This window comes from Pongo abelii, chromosome X (assembly GCF_028885655.2).
Source record: "Pongo abelii isolate AG06213 chromosome X, NHGRI_mPonAbe1-v2.0_pri, whole genome shotgun sequence".
NCBI lineage: Eukaryota > Metazoa > Chordata > Mammalia > Primates > Hominidae > Pongo > Pongo abelii.
The window spans coordinates 21,630,014-21,652,755 of record NC_072008.2 but is presented as its reverse complement, the minus strand read 5'-3'; the positions used below and the strand labels follow the sequence as shown (position 1 = coordinate 21,652,755).

Below are 22,742 nucleotides of genomic sequence, written 5' to 3'. Positions count from 1 at the left end.
TTTCTCATCTGTAAAACAAATATTTTATTAGTACATACCTCATAGGGTTGTTGTGAGGATTAAATCGATTAATGCTTTTAAATGCTTAGAACTGTGTTTGGCATACGTGAACGCTCAACAGGTATTACAGTAAGTCCTCACTTAATGTTGTCTCTAGGTTCTTGGAAACTGGGACTTAAAGTGAAACCATAGATTACAAAACCATCTTCTTCCTCATTGTTATAACAAAATGATATTGAAGGAAATGGCATTGGGATCAGCTGTGCATCATTTTGCTTAAAGTCCCAGTTTCCAAGAACCTGTAGATGATGTTAAATGAGGGCTTATTGTATTTACTTATTTTCTAGAAATGCCATCTACTGTCAATCCATATTGTATTTGTTTAATTGCTTAGGGTAAATATCTGTACTTCTTTTAACTCATTCTCAACGAGAGGGTCCATGGTATAACATAAGGACCTTCGTTAAACAACATACTTTAAAAGCCACTATTAAGATATTTTTAGGCCGGGCGTGGTGGCTCATGCCTGTAATCCCAGCACCTTGGGAGGCTGAGGTGGGCAGATCACGAGGTCAAGAGATTGAGACCATCCTGGCCAACATGGTGAAACCACGTCTCTACTAAAAATACAAAAATTAGCTGGGCGTGGTGGCATGCACCTGTAGTGAGGCTGAGGCAGGAGAATCGCTTGAACCCGGGAAGTGGAGGTGGCAGTGAGCCGAGATCGTGCCACTGCATTCCAGCCTGGGCAACAGAGCGAGACTCCATCTCAAAAAAAAAAAAAACAGATATTTTCAAATATTTTTCTTTACATCTGTGTTTCTTTGTCACTGTGTTTAATAACAGAGTGTCCCTATTTTTCTATTATATATCTAAATTTAGAATATGAATGTACAAGGAAAATATAGCAATTACATACACATTCAACTGAAAGCACATACGAAGAACTGTGTCATATCCCTTTTGCTTCTCAAAATCCTACCCATATTCTTATAATCTTAACTCTAAAGTCTCTTTGAGTAAACAGATGATCTGGGAAGTTAATAGGGGAGAAATGGTGGCTAAATTCACATACTTCAAGGTAAGGGTTTTTGTGACCAAGAACAGAAATTGAACACTCTAAGGATAAAAGACTTACATAGTGCATTTTAAGGTATCACACAAGTGCAAAGAGATTAAATTACCATTATTTCCAGAAAATGTCAAGTATGTAGTTTTTTGTACTTTAGTTTTTTTTTAAACAATATATTTAAGCAGGATTACATACTTTCGTTATCATTATTTTCAAATACAAGATAATATCGTCGTACTTGGGAGCCCAGGTAATGGGACTATTTTATAGGTTAAATAAAAAAGTTGTCATTGATTATTGCTCATGAAGGTTTGAAGTTATTTCTGTTGGGGTCATTAGGGTCTGGGCTGAGATATTTAGAGAAATCTTCAGATCTCAGACATAGGCTTGAGAAGGTATCAGGTATTTGGTGGGATGACTAGCATTTAAAAACCCTGGATGAAATGGCTATTCATCATTTAAAACCCAGCATAAATGTCATGTGTACTCATTTGACTTCCAAGGCAAACTATGAGGCTTTATTTCCTAGGCTACTACAGCATTTGGTGCACACCTTCCAACTTACCTGAAGTGACTGTGATGCATCTATTTATTTGTTTCTTCCCTTTGGGTAATTAGGATTTATGGTTTTATTCATTTTTGTGTCCCAGTGGCTGGCTGACTTTATGTATACAAGTATTAGTTGGATGACTTAACAAATAAATTGTTGGGAAAATTATGGCCACACAGTCCTGTGCCTGACATATAGGTTTTATTATTTAACATTTAATTTTAAAAAGGTAAATACATTAAACTGTTATTTACTTGAAACAATCTTCAGTTCTTGTACTGAGGAATCTCCAGTGAAGTATCTACAAGTATCTACATTAAGGTTATATTTGTTTCAGGTTTAAAAGTTAAATAAAAAACAACTTTGGAGAATACAAGAGTGACTACAGACAAATATATCACATGGAGACTACATTACTGTGCACACACACAACCAAAACAAAGCACCCTACCCAACTGACACTATAGAATGCAAATGGAGAAAAATGTCTTTCCCTATGAAAGCAAACCCACAAAATTAAAAGAAGTGACTGCTTCACCAGATGCACAGATATCAATGTAAGGTCATGAGAAACATGAAAAAGCAAGGAAATATGACACTTCGAAAGGAACACAACTCTAGCAATATACACCAAAGGAAAAAAAAAACTGTATGAAATGCCTGAAAAGCAACTCAAAATAATGATCTTAAGGAAACTCAGAGAGATACAAGAAAATACAGACAATTCAACAAAATAAGGAACACAATTCATGATCTGAATGAGAAATTCAACAAAAATAGATATCATATAAAAGAACCAAACAAAAATCTTAAAACTGAAGAATTCAATGAATGAAATAAAAACATACAACTGAGAACTTCAACAACAGACTAGATCAAGCTTAAGAAGGAATTTCTGAATATAAAGACAGGTCTTTTGAAATAATCCAGTCAGAAAAAAAAGAAAGAAAAAAGAATAAAAAAGAATAAAGAAACTCTACATGACAAATGGCACACCATAAAGTGACCAAACATTTGAATTTAAGTGTTCCAGAAGTAAATTAAATGGGCAAAGGCATAGAAAACCTATTTGTAATAGTTAATATTAAGTGTCAATTTGATTGGATTGAAGGATTCAAAGTGTTGTTTCAAGGTATGTCTGTTAGGGTGTTGCCAAAGGAGATTAATATTTGAATCAGTGAACTGGGAGAAGAAGACCCACCCTCAATGTGGGTGGCACCATCCAACTGGCTGTCAGCGTGGCTAGAAACAGCAGGCAGAAGGAGGTGGAATAAGTTGGCTTGCTGAGTCTTTTGGCTTTCATCTTTCTCCCATGCTAGATGCTTCCTGCCCTTGAATCAGACTCCAGGTTCTTCAGCCTTTGGATTCTTGGACTTTTATCAGTGGTTTGCCAGAGGCTCTCAGGCCTTCGGCCACATACTGAAGGCCGCACTGTTGGCTTCTCCACTTTTGAGGCTTTGGGACCTGGACTGAGCCACTACTGGCTTCCTTACTCCTCAGCTTGCAGACAGCCTATTGTGGGAGTTCACCTTGTGATCGTGTGAGTCAATTCTGCTTCATAAACTCCCTTTCATATATACATATATCCTATTAGTTCTGTCCCTCTGGAGAACCCTGACTAATACACTATTGAACAAAATAAGAGCTAAAAACTTCCCAAGTTTTGCAAGTGATATACCACACAAACATACGGGAAGCTCAAAGAACCGCAAACAGATTCAACCCCAAAAAAGTCTTCTCCAAATCACATTATATTCAAATTGTCAAAAGTCAAAGACACAGAAAAAAATGTAAAAACAGTAAGAAAAAAGTGTCAGATCACATAAAAAGAAACTCCATCAGAATAACAGTGGATTTCTCAGCAGAAACTTTATAGACCAACAAAGAATGGGATGATATACTCAAAGTGCTGAAAGAAAAAAAATTGTTGGCTAATACTACTACATCCAGCAAAGACATGATTCAGCAATGAAGGAGGAATAAAGTCTTTCCCAGACAAGCAAAGACTGAGGGAATTCATTACCACTAGACCAGGCCTAAAAGAAATACTTAAGGGAATCCTACATCTATAAGCAAAAAGACAGTAATTTCCATCATGGAAGCATACAAAAGAATAAAAGTCACTGGTAGAGTAGAAACACAAATGAAAAAGATAAATGAATCAAACCTTATCACTACAGAAAACCACCAAACTGCAAAGATAAAAAGAGAAGAAGAAAGAAACAAAGCAAAACAATTGCCTAAATGAAGGAGTAATTCCTCACCTATCAGTAACAACCCTGAATGTAAATGGTTTAAATTCCCCAATCAAAAGATATAGACTGGCTGAGTGGATTAAAGAAAAAAAAAAAAACAAAAAAAAAACAAGACCCAACTCTATACTGCATATAAGAAGCTCACTTCACCTGTAGACACATACCGACTGACAGTAAAAAGATAGAAAAAGATATTTCATGCAAACAAAAACCAAACCAAGCATCAGTAGGTATACTTAGATAAAATAAACTTTAAGTCAAAAACTGTAAAAAGAGACAAAGAAGGTCATTATATAATGACAAAGGAATCAATTCAGCAAATGAACATAATAGTTGTAAATATATATGTACCCAACACAGGAGCACCCAGAAATATAAAGCAAACCTTACTAGAGCTAAAGGGAGAGATAGACCCCTATATAATAATAGCTATGGACTTAACACCCAACTCTCAGCATTAGATAGGTCATCTAGAGAGATAATCAACACAGAAATGTCAGACTTAAACTGTAATATAGACTAAATGGACCTAACAGACATTTACAGAACATTTCATTCAACAGCTGCAGAATATACATTCTTCTCATCAGTACAAATAACATTCTCCATGACAGACCATATGTTAGGCCACAAGTTTCAACAAATTTTAAAAATTGAAATTCTATCAAGTATCTTTTCAGATCATAATGAAATAAAACTAGAAATCAATAGTAAGAGAAACTTTAAAAACTGTACAATTATATGGAAGTTAAACAATATGTTTCTGAACAACCAATGGGTCAATGAAGAAATTAAAAAGGAAATTAAAAAATTTAAGCAAATTAAAACAGAAATACAATATACAAAAACCTACGGGATACAGCAAAAGCAATACTAAGAAAGAAGTTTATAGCAAGAAATGCCTACATCAAAAAAGCAGAAAGATTTCAAATAAACAATCTAACACTGCACTTCAAAAAATTAGGAAAAAAAGAAATTAGAAAAGCAAAAATAAATCAAACTCAAAATTAGTGGAAGAAAAGAAATAAGAAAGATCAGAGCAGAACTAAATGAAAGAGACAAAAAAAAAAAAAACCTACAGAAGACCAACAAAATGAAAAGTTGATTTTTTGAAGGGTAAACAAAATAAATCATTAGCCAGACTAAGAACAGAGATTACCCAAATAAAGTCAGACATAAAAAGGAAACTTTGCAACTGATACCACAATAATACAAAGGAACATAAGAGACTATTCTGAACAACTATAAGCCAACAAATTAGAAAACCTAGAGAAAATGATAAATTCCTGGACTCATATAATGTATCAAGATTGAATCAAGGAGAAATAAAAAAACTGAACAGATCACTATCTAGTAACGAGATTGAATCAGTAATAAAAATGATCCCAACACAGAAAAGCCCAGGACAAGATGACTTCATTGCTGGCTTCATTGCTGAATTCTACCAAACTTTTAAAGAATAACTTATACCGAGTATTCTCAAACTATCCGAAAAAATAGTACAAGAGGAAATTCTTCCAGACTCATTCTATGAGGCCAGCAGTAGCCTACTACTAAAATCCAACAACAACAAAACTAAAAAAGAAAACTGCAGACCAATATCCCTCATGAACATGGATGCAAAAATCCTCAACAAAACACTAGAAAATGAAATCTAACAATACCTGAAAAAGATTGTATACCATTATCAAATGAGATTTAACCCAGAGATGCAAGGATGGTTCAACATATGCAAATCAATAAATGTGATACCTCAACAGAATAAAGGACAAAAACCATATAAACATTTCAATAGATACACAAAAAAGCCATTTAATAAAATTCAACATCCCTTCATGATAAAAACTCTCAACAAATTAGAAAGCAATGCACCTCAACACAATAAAGGCCAGATATGACAATCCCATAGCTAATATATTGAATGGAGAAAAGTGGAAAGCTTTTTCTCTAAAAACTGGAACAAGACAAGGATGAGCACTTTCACAACTCTTATTTAACATAGTACTAGAAATGCTAACCAGAGAAATTAGATAAGATAAAGAAATAAAGGGCATTCAAGTTGGAAAAGAGAAAGTCAAATTGTTCCTGTTTGCAGACAACATGTTCTTATATATAGAAAAACCTAAAGACTCCACAATAAAACACTTAAAACTGATTAAGAACTTCAATAAAGTTGCAGTATACAAAATCAACATACAAAAATCAGTAGTGTTTCTATATGCCAATAACAAACTATCTGAAAAAAAATCAAGAATGCAATCCCCTGTATAATAGCTACAAAAATACTTAGAAATAAAGTTAACCAAGGAAGTGAAAGATCTCTACAATGAAAACTACAAAACGCTGATGAAAGAAACTGAAGAGAACACAAAAAATGGAAAGACATCATGTTTTCATGGATTAGAAGAATCAACATTGTCAAAATGACTGTACTACCCAAAGCAATCTACAGATTCAATGGAATCCCTGTCAAAATACCAATGACATGCTTCACAGAAATAGAAAAAAAATCCAAAATTTGTATGGAACCATAAAATACCCCAAATAACCAAAGCATTTGTGAACAAAAAGAACAAAGCTGCAGGCATCACACGGACTGACTTCAAATTATACTACAAAGCTGTAATAACCAAATCAGCATTGCACTGGTATAAAAACAGACACATAGCCCAATCAAACAGAATGGAGTATTCAGAAATAAGTCCGTATTTACAGCCAGGTGATTTTTGACAAAGGCAACAAGAACATACATTGGGGAAAGGATAGCCTCTTCAATAAATAGGGCTGGGAAAACTGGATATCCATATTCAGGAAAATGAAACTAGAACCCTATCTCTCACCATGTACAAAATCAACTAAAAATGGATTAAACTCTTAAATATAAGACCCCAAACTATAAAACTACTAGAAGAAAACACAGGGGAAATACTTCAGGACATTGGTCTAGGCAAATATTTTTATGGCTAAGGCTTACATGCAACAAAAGAAAAAAAACAGAAAAATGGGATTATATCAAACTAAAAATCTTATGTAGAGCAAAGGAAACAATTCATCTGACAGGGAACTAATATCCAGAATATGCAAGGAACTCAAACAACTCAACAGCAATAAAAGAAATACTTTTATTTAAAAATGGGCAAATGATCTGAATAAACATTTTGTGAAAGCAGACACACAAATGACCAACTGGTATATAAAAATGCTTAATGTCATTTATCATTAGGGAAATGCAAATTAAAACCACAAAGAGATATCATCTCACCCCAGTTAGAATGGTTATTATCAAAAAGACAAAAAATAAGAAATGCTGGCAATGATTCAGAGAAAAGGGAGCTCTTATACAATATTGATGAGAATATAAATTGGTACCGTCATTATAGTAATTAGTATGGAGAGTCTTTAAAAAACTAATAACAGGACTACCATATGATTCAGCATTCACATTACTGGGTATAGGTCCAAAGGAAAGGAAATCAGTATGTCAAAGAGATATCTGTACTCCCATGTGTATTGCAGCATTATTCACAATAGCTAAGATATGAAAATTAACCTATGTGTTTATCAACAGATTAATGGATAAAGAAAATGTGATATATATATATATTAGAACATTATTCAGCTCTAAAAAAGAATGAAATCTTATAATTTGCTGCAACATGAATGAACCTGGAAGACATTATGTTAAGTAAACTACATCAGGCCCAGAAAGATAAATACTGCATGTTTGTATTCACGAGTGGGAACTAAAAACTTTGAGCTCATAGAGAGCAGAACTGTGGTTACTGGAGGCTGAGAATGGGAGGGGTGAGTGGGAGAGGGATTTTGAAGAGATTGGTTAATGGATATAAAATTACAGCTACATGAGAGAAGTTAAGTTCTGGTATTCTACAGCGCTATAGGATGGCTATAGTTAACAATAATTTATTATATAATTTCTAATAGCTAGAAGAGAAGATTTTGAATGTTCCCAGAACAAAGAAGTGATAAATGTTTAAGGTGAAGAATATGCTAATTACACTGATTTGATCATTATCCATTCTATACATGTATCAAAATATCACTCTGTATCCCATAAATATGTACAATTATTATGTGTCAATTTTAAAAAGTTAAAAGCCATACTGAATGAAACAAATAACTCTGCTTACTTCTCTCTTTTAAGTATGTACATATTTCTTTTCTCCTAAGTTGTTTACAAGAAGATATCAAGTATTTATAGGCTATCTAAATTTTCTAATATTTAAAAAGTATTCTATTCTAGTGGGGGGAGATTTGTGGCACATGATGGCATTAGGGGCTTTAAACTGTAGTCTGAAGGGACTACCAGTTTATAGCCATTCAAGTAAGAACTTAGTAAACATTTTTAAAAATAAAGTCATCAGTAATCAATCACTTTCATTTGGTGACTATAATTTCTCTTAAATTAAACATTAATTATCCACTTCAACACAAGTAGAAAATAGCCAGATAATACTGGGACACAAACAAAGAAGAGTTGACATACATTACTGCCTATTCAGTAATAGGCAGTCAATTAGTACTTGTGGAATGAATGAATAAGAATAAAAATTTCATATTATTTCATGGGGCAAGGGTAGGGGTAGCAAAGATTATAGGCCTCTATACTCTATATTGTAGGTTTACAATATAGTAGAGGAGAAAAGTAAAGGTTCAAATATCTTCAATACTTAACAGTTTAATTGCCACTAGAGTAGTGTAGTTGAGGAGTTTATGTTACCATATATTATTTATTCTTATGATTAAAAAGCACATGTACAGAGAATAACACAAAGTAAGATAAGTATGGTTCCTATTCTTTAGGATCATTTTGGGGAAAATTTTTCTTTCATACTTATTACCAAAGAGCTGAAAGGAAATAAGACATGTACATGAAGATATGTGATGACTGCTCTTTTGAGACCAAAGGAGGGAGGCATATGGCCATGACAGACAAGTGAGGTGTATGAATAGAAAGGAGGAGCTAAAAACAACTTTGCTTCTGCTCAGCTCTCATTGATCAAGTTTGAACTAATTAGCAGGGATGCTGTCCTTCCTCAAAGTATAAGCTCCTCACTAAAAATGATTAATTTGAAAAGTGGAAAGGGAGGAGCAGAGACTTTCAATTAAATCCATTTATTCTTGCAAAAGAACCACAAGCTTTACTACTTTAAGCAACTTTATCTGCAAATCTTTCAGATATACTATAACAATTTTAAGTATTTGTGACTGGGTTACTTTTTCGGTCATGAATCAAAGACTAAAACAATCCTGTGCCCATCATAACTCTAGGTCCATTTTTGCCTTAAATGCAGTATGTTCAATCCATTCTATTTAAAATCCACTTCCACTCTAATGTCAAATAAATTTCACAGCTTCTTTAAAAAATACAAAAACTGAGGTGAGAATTTCTCCAGAAAATTATATTTCTTAAAATCCCTGAGGAATATGGAGATAATTTTATTTTAAATAAGTCATGTTAACAGTAAGTATTCATTTAAAAAAACAAAAAAGAAAAAAAAAAACACTTGAATTTTTCCAAACTGGCAACATCTAACACACAAGAAATACATGTGATGCTAAAAATATTTTTATAAATTATTATGAGCTAAAATGTTACCTACTGTTCTTTCTTATCTTTTGAAAATCTAGAATAATTTTTAATATAATGTCTCATATTGTAGAAATTCCACTTAGAAGCACATGAGAGAGACAGATCAATTATAAAGATTCAAAAGCTCCTAAATAACTCTCACAACCCAAAAACTTATTAAAGGAAATTGAGATTCCCATGCCAGAAATATATTCTTATATAAACATAAAAGAAGAACTCTTACCATAAGTTGGGGTGCTTTCTCGTCTTCCTTGACTACTTGATCTTCCTTTTTCATATTCATAGCAATATAAGACAGTATCTTCTTCGACAATATTAAATCTCTTTCGATATTCCTGATCCAGAAATGAATTTGGTGATTCAGATCCCTTATGCACTGGCTTGCCCACCATATGTCCTCTGAGGTCTTCACAAGGAAGGTTTCCTTTTTCATCCCTAAAGAAAGGTTAGAGTAAAGGAGAAGATGTAGAAACATGTTAGGGTAGTAAATGGCCAAGGGTCTAAAATACTAATAATTTATTCCCATATAATATATCTCCTGACCTTTTCAAACTTTCTTTGAGATTTATAGGGCAATTTGTAATTATTCTTATTTTGCTGAAAACAAAATGGTGAGTCTCAGAAAGGCTAAACAACTTGCCTCAATGTTACACAGCTAATAACTGACAGAATTTGAAATAGGCCATGAAACTTTTAACTGTTGACCAAGTCCATTTTTCACTGTACCATGTCATACATAAATTGCTTTTAGTGTTCAAGAGAGTAGGTATAATGTTAGTAATGTTAACTTAAGTATATAGCTTTCTTCTGCCAGTTTACCTTTGCACATAAATTGCTTTTAGTGTTTAAGACAGTAGGTATAATGGTAATAATGTTAACTTAAGTATAATGCTTTCTTCTGCCAGTTTACCTTAGTGCATAAATTGTTTTTAGTGCTCAAGACAGTAGGTATAATGGTACTAATGTTAACTTAAGTATAATGTTTTCTTCTGCCAGTTTGCCTAATTGATTCTTGGTAAAAATCTGCACTGCTTAAAAATAAAAATATATTTAAGAACTACCATAAGGAGCACTGCGGCCTTAGGAATCAAATTAGCATGATATAAACTTGTATTATAAGAAATTCAAACAATATATTATTAATTTAAAATAAACCTTAAAAGAATTATTCTCAGTATCCAAACTCTACATATCTCATTTAAGAGTAAAAAGACATATTCCTAGAACTCATTCTAAATGGATATATCAAAATTTCATTATACATCAATGTTTCTTGAGGAGAGAAGGTAAAATAATTTGATAAAATATGGAGTTTAAGAATGGAATTTAGGGTGATGGCAAGTTGATTTTTTTCCTCTATAGGATTCTAGAGAAAAACATCTCTAATAATTTATGGGCTCTCTAAAATCTATTACTCACACACTGCAATAGGTAATTAAGCCCAAATTAAGCCCACTTTGATAGAAATAGTCCATTTGTGATTTGTTAAATTGAATCTTGTTTATTTTATGAAATGTTTCACTGATTACCTATGAACTTTTTGTCAGAAAAGCTTGTCTTCTAGAACATGACTATGAATGTAAATGCAATGTTTCCCCCCTTGTGGACCATTAGTTAAATTTCTTCCTTGTTCTTAATTGTTTCTGGTTACCCTAAACAGTCCCATGAATAAATGCTGTCAAACCAGAAAAATAATTTAATTTTATGTTAAGTGATGAGACTAAAATCTTAAATTCATAGAATAAACTAAATTATAACAAGACAGATAAAAAGAACAAATTTTTAATTAATTCCTATTATACCTTATAAAATGGTGATGAGCTTATAAAAGTAATGTGAATTCTAAAATATGAGCCCCAGTCTGGCAAAAGCCTGTATTTCTGCTTCTGTGTGTAAATGTTTAGATTAGGTTTGTCCAAATGTAGAAAACTATATTCCCAGTATTTGAAATATGTAGAAAGTAGTAAACAACATTCTCCAGACTGACAATCAGTGAGTTTTCTTATCTGTTTAACCCATCACAAGGTGTTGTTGCCATTTACATTACAATTTACTCTTTTATTTTCTAAAATAAAAGTATTGCTTATTACCAAAATAGAACTATATAGATAGTTCTTAGGCAACATGAAGGAAATAAATATAAAATCCAGGCAGAATTTTATTTCAGCTTGCTGAAAACTTTTCCTGAACAAATTGCCTGGTTAGTCCACTATCAAAAAGAAATTGACACTGCAACTAGCTTGGAAGCAGCCCTAACGAATTTGTGGCACTGGAGTAAGGTTATGCCTATCTGTAAATGGACCAAACCTCAAGCTATGAGGCTTGTGACATGAATGTTGATGCAGCTGAAATCAGGGGGTGATTCAGCCCTATTAATACACATACTATATTTGTATGGAAACATCTTGTGGCAGGAAATTCAAAGGGATAGTATTTCCTACTCATTAATAATATGAAGGAGGGACCTTATATCAACAGGGTAGATTTTTAAAACAAATCTATATAGAATGCAGTAAAATACCGTTGAATTAAGAAAAGTACCAAGCAAAACCAAACTTTTCAGTAGAATGCGTAGATACATGTATTGTGTATGTAAATGTGTGTATGTGTATGTGTGTGTGTGTGTGTTAATGTATATATTCAGGTCAAGAGTCCCTGGAGAACTCAATGTGTTAATTCATTCTGATGTAAAGAGTTTTTACACTTTTCTTAATGTTGTAAGTTAATGCACGTAAGTAATAAATCTGTGCCTTTGCTCTAGAAAGGATTTAAGGAAGCATTAAAAGAGCATTGCTTTACTGAACTAACTTTATATTTAATGGCACACAGTGGAGTTAATAGGAGAAATTAGTGCTTAAATATCATAGTTGTTCAAAGACCTATAAATTCTTCATTTTCATCATAGAAAAAGAAATTTGGTTAAGTATAGAAATGTACTATATATAATGATAATGAAACTGTGTATAGTCACAAGACATACAATAAAATGCCAACCAAATTTCACTCACTTCACATACATGAGTGTTTTATCTTTTAGAGAAAAAGGCACTTTTGCAATAACTTTTTTTCTGGATTAAATGTGTTCAAAAAATCATAACCACATGAAAAAAATTCTGCCTAATTTGAAAACTAGTCCTATCATTTTTTAAGTCTGTTTTCTTTTTGAGATGAGAGAGGTTTTATTATTTGCAATCCAAATCAAACATATATGTTCACACATCACCAAAATGCCTATCCTGTATAAACAAAGTTTTTTAATAAGGGAAAAAATGTTCAGAAGAATTAAACTAGGTCCATCACATTCATCTTCAAAATGAGAAAATAGGAAAAAAGTGCCAAGGCTGTATCTATAAAAATAATTACGACTGCAAAAAGTTTTGACTGTCAACTTAACATCGAGCCAGAAAATGCAGACATTTATATAAGGCTGTGGTTCAAAGGGGCTTTGATGCATGGATTGTTCTGACTCCAATATCGAAAGACTTTATGACTGGGTAAGTAATAATTTGACTCAAAATGTATTTAGAATATTCTGTTAAATTATATACTGACCAACTAAGAATCAGTTGCAGTGATATAGTAAACACTACGAATTTTACAGAAAAGTATGGAGCTTTCAAGCAATACTGACAAAACAAGGGTCACTATGTTGATATTTCAGTTTCACATTCTCTAATATTTTTAAATAGCATCTTCAAGCTTTTTATTGGCTTCAATATATAGCCTTTATAATATGTCCACCACACTCAGAAGACAAAACTGGATCATTTTACTCTTTTGTCCTCTTAAGTGTATTTTAAATATTTTCTGTAGAGGAGACACTTTCTTTGTAACAAGTTCCTCACTACCCAAGAGGAAAGAACATTTTAAAACTACAGAGATTTGATAAAAATAATCTTCTGATGTTTATCTGTGTACGTAGCCCTCTGAAGAATAAGGCCTTTTAAATAATTATTTGAACTGAAATAAAAATCTTTCCAAATAAAATGTAAAGAAATCATAAAAAGTCACTTCCTGTTTAGAACACACATACTTTCATTGCTCCTCATGCAAGAGAATGTGGAAAATCTGACACTGTCTTAATAGAATTAAAATGCAACTTGCATTTTAGTAGGATATTGGATGGATTTGTATATTTGCTTGTAAATTGAACACAAGACTGTAAATTATATATTAGATTTATGAAATGCCAGCTTAGTAAACTATATCTTACAAGTTATGTTCCAATGGCTATATTTAATTCTCAAAGAACTAAAATGTATATAAAACTGACTATAGTTATATTACTAGATGACAACACAGTATTTGCAGATAAACCATATTGCCATGCAGCATTTAGATCATATAATGTCAGTAAACCATCACATCTAATAGAATATAGATTTCTGAAACACTAAGTGTACTAAAGAATAATGGAAATTAAACACAAGGAATTCAGTTCTTTAATATATGAAAGAAATTTAATACTATTTATGGCTTGAAAACAAGAGACCTTAAATTATTGTTTTTGAATGCAGAACTAATTTAAAACGGAATCAAGTTTTTTGTGATTGGTATTAATGATCCCCATTTAGTGCTAGTCCTTTTCCATAATTTTTGTATTTCACAAGGCTGGATATCAGAATGCTTTTAGGAAGAATGCATTATGACATAAAGCTGTATTCTTCCACATCTGCAAGGAATTTCAAATAAGAATCGATAAATGAAATAAAGACACAGCCTCAAGAAATCTAGAAAATAGACTTTAAGGATAATTCATTCCCTTGTAAACTCTACTTCCTGAAAGAAACATTAATGAATTAATGAAATAAAAATTTCAGACACAGGATTATTAGGGGAAAAAGACATTCTCCCTCATCATCATTATCAAATAAAATCTTCCTCATTACTTACATTTAAGAAAGCATAAAAGTTATCTATAGCTTTCTCTTTTTTTAATAAAAAATGTATGAAATGCTTCAAAGTAACGTGAAATTTTCTGGGGCTTTTTAGCCAAAGAGCCTCACTTATTCTTTACTTATTAAAATAATCCTAATTATTATTTAATATTACTTTCTTCTTCTTTCCTATTATGAGATAGTATAAAATATTTAATGCACAGCAAGTATTTATATACAAATTAGTTATTATTATTATTAATAATAAACATGCATTCTCTATAATGGGAATGATTTTGCAGAATGTGTTCAGAATTCCTAACTGTGAGAAAATATTCAAGGTGTTCCTTGAGAATTGACTTTGCAGTTTATATGCTGTTAGGTTTACCTTTAGCTAGAAGCTGCCTAGGACAACGTGATAGTTTTATACCTGGGAATATATGGTTCTGCAGGAGGAGGGGGAATGTAGAGATCCTGGAGGGCAGAACTGTCTCTTTTGGTGGGTGTACTGATGGTGCTGGAAGGCGTGGCAACGCTGCTTGTGGGACTTCTAGGTATAAGAGGCTGGTTAAAATGAAAAAGAAAATACATACGCACACAAACAACACACAAAACAACAACAACAACAACAACAATGACACATAGTTATCATTTTAAAATTATCTATTTCTGCAAAGTTTTTGAACTTGGCTGAAATCAAGAAACATGTTATTTAGTACACGGATATTCCTTTCAATCTCCAAAAACAAACAGTATGGTAAAGGTTTCCACTTCACTCCCAACTCACCTTAATCTATGGTATAAACACCGAAATATTATCTATAAAGCAAAAATACCATGCAGTGTTTCAAAATGGGAAGATTTATCTCACAGTTAGAAACTTATTTAAATTAAATTAACTTTGTCAGAATCCCACCTTTAAAAGAACAATAATGATGAGTAACTCAAAAGAATTAGTTCACTCACATCCTGATTGATGTATGAGAAAGCTATTTCAGATCTTCTCCCAAAAAAGATAAACCATATTTCTAGGTTAGTAAAATGTTACAGATGCTCAGAAAAGGTTACAAAAGTGGGAGTATGAAAGGTCAATACGAGAGTATTTGCTAGAAAAACATATTTTTTTCTGTCAAAATAAGCATAGGTGTCTTCTCAAAGCCATTTTATGGTACATCATCAAAAGTACGGTAATTATGTAACACAATCATTTCACCATTCATAGGCACACACATTTATCTATCATTTAAAATATCTTTAGTTGCATATATAGATCTCATTTTCAGGCCTGTATTTAAGTATTAAATAGGAGGTTGTTTTCTTAAAGTTAAGATAATATATATATATACTGAATTAAACAGTACATGAGGATGCATTAACTTAGGAGCACTCCCAATTCCAAGCTTCACAGCATTTGAAAATAATCTAGTGGTTTGTGAAATTATCCTGAAGTGAAACTAAAATTCACAAATTTTATGTTTATCTTACAGATCTTAATGATTAGCTATGTATACAATTAACACATTAAAAATAAAAATTTTAATGCAATCACAAACACAAAAATAATGATCACAAATGAACTGTATCTTCACATGACAAGATGTTGCCATTTTAGCCAGTATGAAAACTCTCTTAGCATATTTATATAGACTCACAGTTCTATTGTTTTAATATGCATTGCTACACACTCAAAAAGTGGCATATTACAACTATTTTGTATTGTGACAATACTTTTGTACAGACAAACAAAATTTGTTTAAAAAGTCAAGCATAAATACAATGGAAAGTACAATGTAAGTCACTGGGGTAGGCTACATAATTTAGGACTCAGTTCATGGTTTTGACCTTCCCTGTTACACAGCTCACCTTAATAGCTTGAAATCATACATCCTACCAAAATGACAGTTAAATTCTAATGTAGTGAAGTAGAAATTAAAGAAAGAGAGAAAGGGAAAAGGAATGATAATGTAATTTGGGAGTTTACAATATTCCACCTTACATGATATTTTTAAAAAGGTCAGAAGTTTTACATGTTAATTGAAGAATTGTAAGCTATTATAAAATTACACAGTAAAGATTATGTTTTACTATGCTAATTTTGGAATAGGGTCCAGTTCAACTATTCTTGTCTTTTAGAAACAGAACTTGAGGCAATGGGAAATCCTGAGATTATACAGGTAATCATAGGAGTCACCTGTACTGATGAATACCATGAATTCCAAGGAAATAAATAACTATTTTATTTCTAAGGATGCATTTCATGCCTCTACAACAAATCCTTGAATGGCAGATTCAACAATACATACATACAGTCACTATGATGTGACTCTGTTTATAACTGTTTTCCTCTCTGTCAGGACATCTTGGTTTTAAATACAGATGATGCTAAACAATAAATCTGACCAAAAGTTCACCATAATAGAAATGTAGCAAAGAAAACATTCATTTAACAGAATATTATTTTCCAATTCTTTTAAACAGACACACTGTGAGAGAAAAACTAATATTCAGTAGTATGCTTTTTAAATGCTCTAATAGCTTTCTTACTTTAAAATATCCTAACATTGTAAATGAACTTAAAATCAAGTTCTAAAAACATAAGCATTTAAACATAATCCAACTTAAATTTTTATTGTCTTTCCTCTCTCCTGGAGTCACTATTTCTATTTGGAGGACATCTCTTCTTTACTTTTACCATCTACAGAACTAAAGATAATTTTTCCCGGTTAGTACCTACCCTTCTTCTCCCCAAACAAAAAGGAGGGAAGGATATAGTAGTAGTCAATGGTTACAAGCATATTTTAAAATAGATACACCTGAAGTGTGAGGTAACGCCCAAGGGAATATTTTATTCTGCCTGGACTATTACCAGAATTGTCTACCTAGGGTACTTGTGTCTTTTCCCTTCGAAGAAATGTAATTATTAGCCCTCAATTTCCTTCAAACTGCTATTTCTCTAGGTTTCTATTTTTAGCAAACAGTTCCTATCAATGTCATCAGTTAATGTTATCAGTTAAATTAGCACATACATAGAGGGAAAAGACTCTTAAATATCCTTAAATACATAACAAGTTTGATTATGCCAAGCTGCTTCAATTAATTGAACTGGTTGGAAAAAAAATATTACTTCAGAGAAAAAAGAAATTAGTCAATCCCATTGCTTAACTCATCTGGCTTGTTATTTTATTGACTGGTAAGTCACAGAAAATATTTCAACTGGTTTGTCATGGAAATACCATCTGGCTCATCAGTATGCCTTGTACCAAGTAAAGCTCACTGTAAATATTTGATATATTCAGCATATTTCTCTCTACTAACTGTGCCCTTTTTAACAAGCTAATCCAAGCTAAATAATAAATGTTCTTTTTGAGACTCATATTAAAAAAAAACTAGACATTAAGCAATGGAAAAATAAAGTTTAGTAAAGTACAACCTTCATGGGAAAATAAAAATAACTACTTAACCCAAAGGGGTCTTTGTGATAATTTAAAATTATAATCTCTAAAAATTTTCTAACTTTGGACAAAAATTGAAAGAGTAAAAAATCAAATGACGAAATGAATGAAAAAGGCATTAAAGAACATTAGAAAGACAAGTAAAATTTGACTAAATCAAGTACAGAATAAATGATGTAATGAGCTAAAATTATCAGTGAGAAATTCCTAGTTGTAACAAGTGGCATTAGAAATACACTTATCACCAGTAGCCAATTAATTTGTGAAAATGCACAGAAAGTAACAAATTTAGCTTCCCTCAACTCAAAACAGAATTCTTTCAGCATTGAGGTTTTAATAGGCATATTCCTTAGATTGAAAAAAAAAATCTAATGAGGAGGATATAATACAGAAAGATAGCTTCTCCTATCCTGGCAACATTTACTTATAATCATTTGTTTATAATACAGTGTAAGAAAAGTAGTTACTGTTACACTACAAAGAAATTTCAATTTAAGAAAAAAGGTAGAATTTAAAGGGTAACATTCTTTTATCATTTTGACCTTCTCCGGTATTGACAAAACATGAATGGGAAGAAAATTAGGAACTATCAACACTTATGGATAAAATGGATACAATACAAGGGCACTGCTTTAGGATTACATCTTATTATTTAAAGTAAACATGAAGCTCCAGCATAACTTGATCTTCTGTGGTATGTAATCAAGTATGACATGGATCCACTTTTGATCCCATCCAAAGGGGTTTGTTTTCTGGAAGGACCTTGTCATACCATTTAGTTTTCATGTCAATGGTCCTTTTGAGATGAAGCTCTCCTTCCACATATTCAATGAGGCTCCAACAGGGAAGACACATTTGCATGTATGTTGTGACTCTTGTAAAACAAGTCTATGATAGATTTCTGGGGGCACTGGCATGCATCTCTTAAAATGTCCAAATCCTAAATAAAATGATCATATGTATCTCTTCAAACACACATTTATAACCTTAGGTCAATTAGTGATAACATACTACTGTCAATTTGCTACTGTTATAGAAATCTTCTAGGTAAAACTTGTATTTTTCATACTGTCAGTTTGAATGTATAAATACTTTAAAATTGTGTCACAAAATAGGGTATGACACAAACTTTCCTCTGAATTATGAGTGATAACTTTAGCAATAATGTCCTATTCATCCAGCTTAAACATCATTGGAAGATTGTGATTGTTGTAAAATAAAATTTTGTAAGCTAAAGCTTTAAATCCTCTGATGGTTGAGGTCTCACTTTAAAGCCTCTGATTGCTGAGGTCTTTTCTTTGTGCACCCCAATTTTAACATCTCTAAGGTAACTGAGCACATATGGAAGGTATTGGTGTACCTGTGAAATCTCTATAGTCTTAAAGACCATGAGAAAAAAACTTCTATACTTAAGAAACTACATTTGATGTTGAGGTTTTCCCCAAAACATTTTACATTTTAACATCTCTGGGCAAGCATATCTTAATTTAGTTGTCCCTTTCTAGTACGTGACCCAGCTTTGATACAGCTTGAATGAAACCAATGACATAAAGACAACTCCAGCGTTAAAGATTAAAACAGTGCATCACACATTTATGTAGTTAGCTCTAAAATTCACTAATGCCAAGATCACACAGAACTTGCTTTGCCTTCCAGGGGGGAAACACCCACTGAAATACAAATAATTACATCAAGTATAAAACCTGGCCATTTATTTTATTCGCTCTTGGGAATAAACACAGACTCAAATGGATCACAATACCCCATCATTCTCGCACAGAACATTCACATAAGTCCTTACTCAGTTCAAACACATTTTTAATTCCCAACACTAGTACAAGCACATTGTTTTATATTGACTCTCTTAATAATCTAAGCAAATGCTTCAGAGAAAATGTATCCTGAATTTTAAGTGGCAAGAATTCACATATAATTTTGTAGTTTCTTGACCATGTAAAGAAGGTTAGATCTAATTTGGAAAATTATTGGGAATACTTTTTTCTGGCCAAGCTTTTCATAAGTAGTCAATTATTTGAAAAGAACTGAAGCGAGGGAAATACATATATTCAAAATTCTCCCACTCTCAGTTCTTTCACAGCTTTTTCTAGAATGCAAATTTATAAATACAAAAGGTTTGAGTATCCTTTTATAAGCATATAATTTTTCCTTTCCTGTCAGAATACAGAGAAAACAAGTGTTTTTTCCGACCACAGATTTGATCAGAAAACCATATCTACCTAGGTTTAAAAATACAGATATATATGCCTAAAACATATATTACTTATACAGCATATAACTGATAAAGACTTAAGAGTCACACTATAAAATGGCTTTTTCCATCAAATCATGAAATACTGCACATTGTATTGAGGCTAACACTAGTGTCTTTAATCCTGCATTGTCCAGTCTTATGGGCATAATTAAACTGCAACATTAAAACTGGACTTCCATTTTCTCAAATTACAGTAAACATCATTTTGGGGATGTTAACTAAAGAAAGAATGGACAATTTTTACATTATAGGTGATTATCTGTAGCCACTATTAAAATCTTGAAAGCATGTGGCTCAAAAATACAAATGTGACTTAGATCCTTTGACTGATTTGCTTAAACACTGGTGAGCTAAAATTTGACAATTACTTGCATGTATTTACTCATTTGAGTATGTAAAACATACAATTGCTTCTGGCTCCCAGTCAGCCCAATTACATTTTTAGTTAAAAATTAATTTTCTTCTCTAGTGCCATGCCTAATACTAGTTCTTGCTCTCCTTAAAACAAAACTCTCAGAAACAGATCAATTTTTTTGTCACTAATTTTTTTTTCAGTCACAACAACCTGCAACTTGAATATTAAATTTTATTGTTACTTATGTATTTTGATTTTTCCAGAATGACTTTAACCATTCATATCTCTATGTATTTGAAATCAAATGCAATCAACATTCTCCAGTTGTTACACCATTTGATAGACAAAATCAACTACTATGACTCTTTTCTTTCTATTTTCTGCTCAAAGGTATTTAAATATGCTGTAAAAATGGCATCAAGGTAATGCTAAACAATAAAATTTAAATGGAAAAACACAAAATCACAAAATCATACAAGTAACTATGGCATCAATATGAGAGATTTATAAATGAGAATACAATTTAGGAACATAATTATAATGTTACAGCTTGATGTTATTTTATATAAAAATGTCTTGAACAATATATGTCATTATGTTGAGAATTCCAGCACTGATTTTAGTGATCATTTCTGAGATGCATTCTCACCAAAAAAAAAAAAAAAAAAAAAAGCTGGGTTTTTAAATGTTTTAAAAGTCATTGATTCCCAGTGATGATTCCAAGGAACATTCTTGGCAGTGTCCAGATAATTCTTCCATACATCTCTCATAAGAAGAAAAGGACACCACCCATCTATGCTCTTGGCCTACACATATTAATTTAAAACCACAAACATCTAAAAATATACCTTGAGGTTTAGCCACAGTTCTTAGTTTTTTTTTCATTGAATTAGAAGAAATTGATGATAAGCAATCACCATGCCTACCAAAATGCAGGAAATTAGTAGAGTGCCACTAAAAAGATGTTTTGAAAAGCAGCTCTCAGAAAGCAAGGAATCCCTGGTTTGTTTTCTTAGAATAAGAGATTCTATCTCAGATGAGACATCTCTGCTTTTTACAAATGGGTGAAAATGACAACAGAATTAAAGCTTCCAGATATTATTAAATTTGCTTGTAGTATTTGACTAAGGGATGGTTAAGTCCTTATGTTCTATCACAAAATATTTGAGAAATCAGGAATTCATCAAAAGAGCTGCCAATTTAATGAAATGTACTAATGAAATTGCTCTGTGAGTATGAAGTTGAATTGTATGCTTTTGTTTACTTGGCTATAATTTCATCAATGAATTTCAAAAGAAAATCCAAATCAAAATTCATCATTGTAGTTAATCAATATTGGAAGTCACTATGCTTTTAGTATTTTTAGAAATAAAACTACTACTTTAATTAAAACGTGATATTCTTTGACAATCTTCTACCTTAGGATAGATAAGGTTATTTTATTTGTATAGATAAAAACGATTCCTTATAAGTTTATAAAATCATTATTCCTTATGTTAGGATAAACTTGTTTATTAAAAAGATATATGTATTAGTGCCTACCTCCATACTACTACCAACTTTCCTATATTTTAATCTATAAATGCTATCAGGTAAATTAAGCTTGGGATAGTATTTTCAAAAAGGTTAAACAGACATATTGAGTTAAATAAATGCCACAGATTATTTCCTTTTTTATCCTCTATTTTAAATAATTCTTAGTAGACTACTGGTACACTCTATGAAAAAAGAAATAACCTCATTTCCATTTTTTCAAGTTTGAATGCTGAAAATTTATATTTGGATGAGTTGACGGGCATTTTAGCTCCAGTGTATTTCTGCACCTACCAGAAGGAAGAATACAATAAAAATGGCACTCCTGTCTATGTAGGGGATTGTTATTACGTTTAGCAGTTATGTTTCACATCTGAAGTAGTTCCTTAGGTACTAGGAAGAAAAGGTGACCTCAGATAAAGTCATGATGTTATGAAAAACTGCCTTCAAGATCTTTTCATCTCACTATTTCTTTAACTTTTCCCGCTCTGGAGGCAGTGTACCTTCACCCTCCAGATCCTGGTACCTTGAGATTTTGTCCATCTTTTGTACCAAAATCTATGATCTATAAAAATTTTGACTAGTTTTCATTATGCTTTCAGGTGTCTTTGCATTTTAGCATAAGCCAGAACTTTAAGATCAGTGAAGAATTCTGTAATGATTCAATTTCAGGTCTTCTTCAGGGAGATTCGGTAGTGGTGCGGTATGTTAGAGGACTTATCCATTGTCCTCACTCCTAAGACCTTGTTTTAGCCACTAGAAAAT

The 22,742-nt window shown here is 32.0% G+C and overlaps 1 protein-coding gene across 7 annotated transcripts in view; it reads right to left on the bottom strand.

Annotated features, from left to right (window-relative positions):
- CNKSR2 (connector enhancer of kinase suppressor of Ras 2) overlaps positions 1-22,742 on the bottom strand; it is a 287,144-nt gene that overhangs the window by 113,255 nt on the left and 151,147 nt on the right. For all 7 annotated transcript variants that reach the window (NM_001132790.1, XM_024240331.3, XM_024240332.3 and 4 more), the window contains 2 exon segments: positions 9,712-9,923; positions 14,796-14,929. In NM_001132790.1, coding sequence (NP_001126262.1) covers positions 9,712-9,923; positions 14,796-14,929 — 346 coding nt within the window.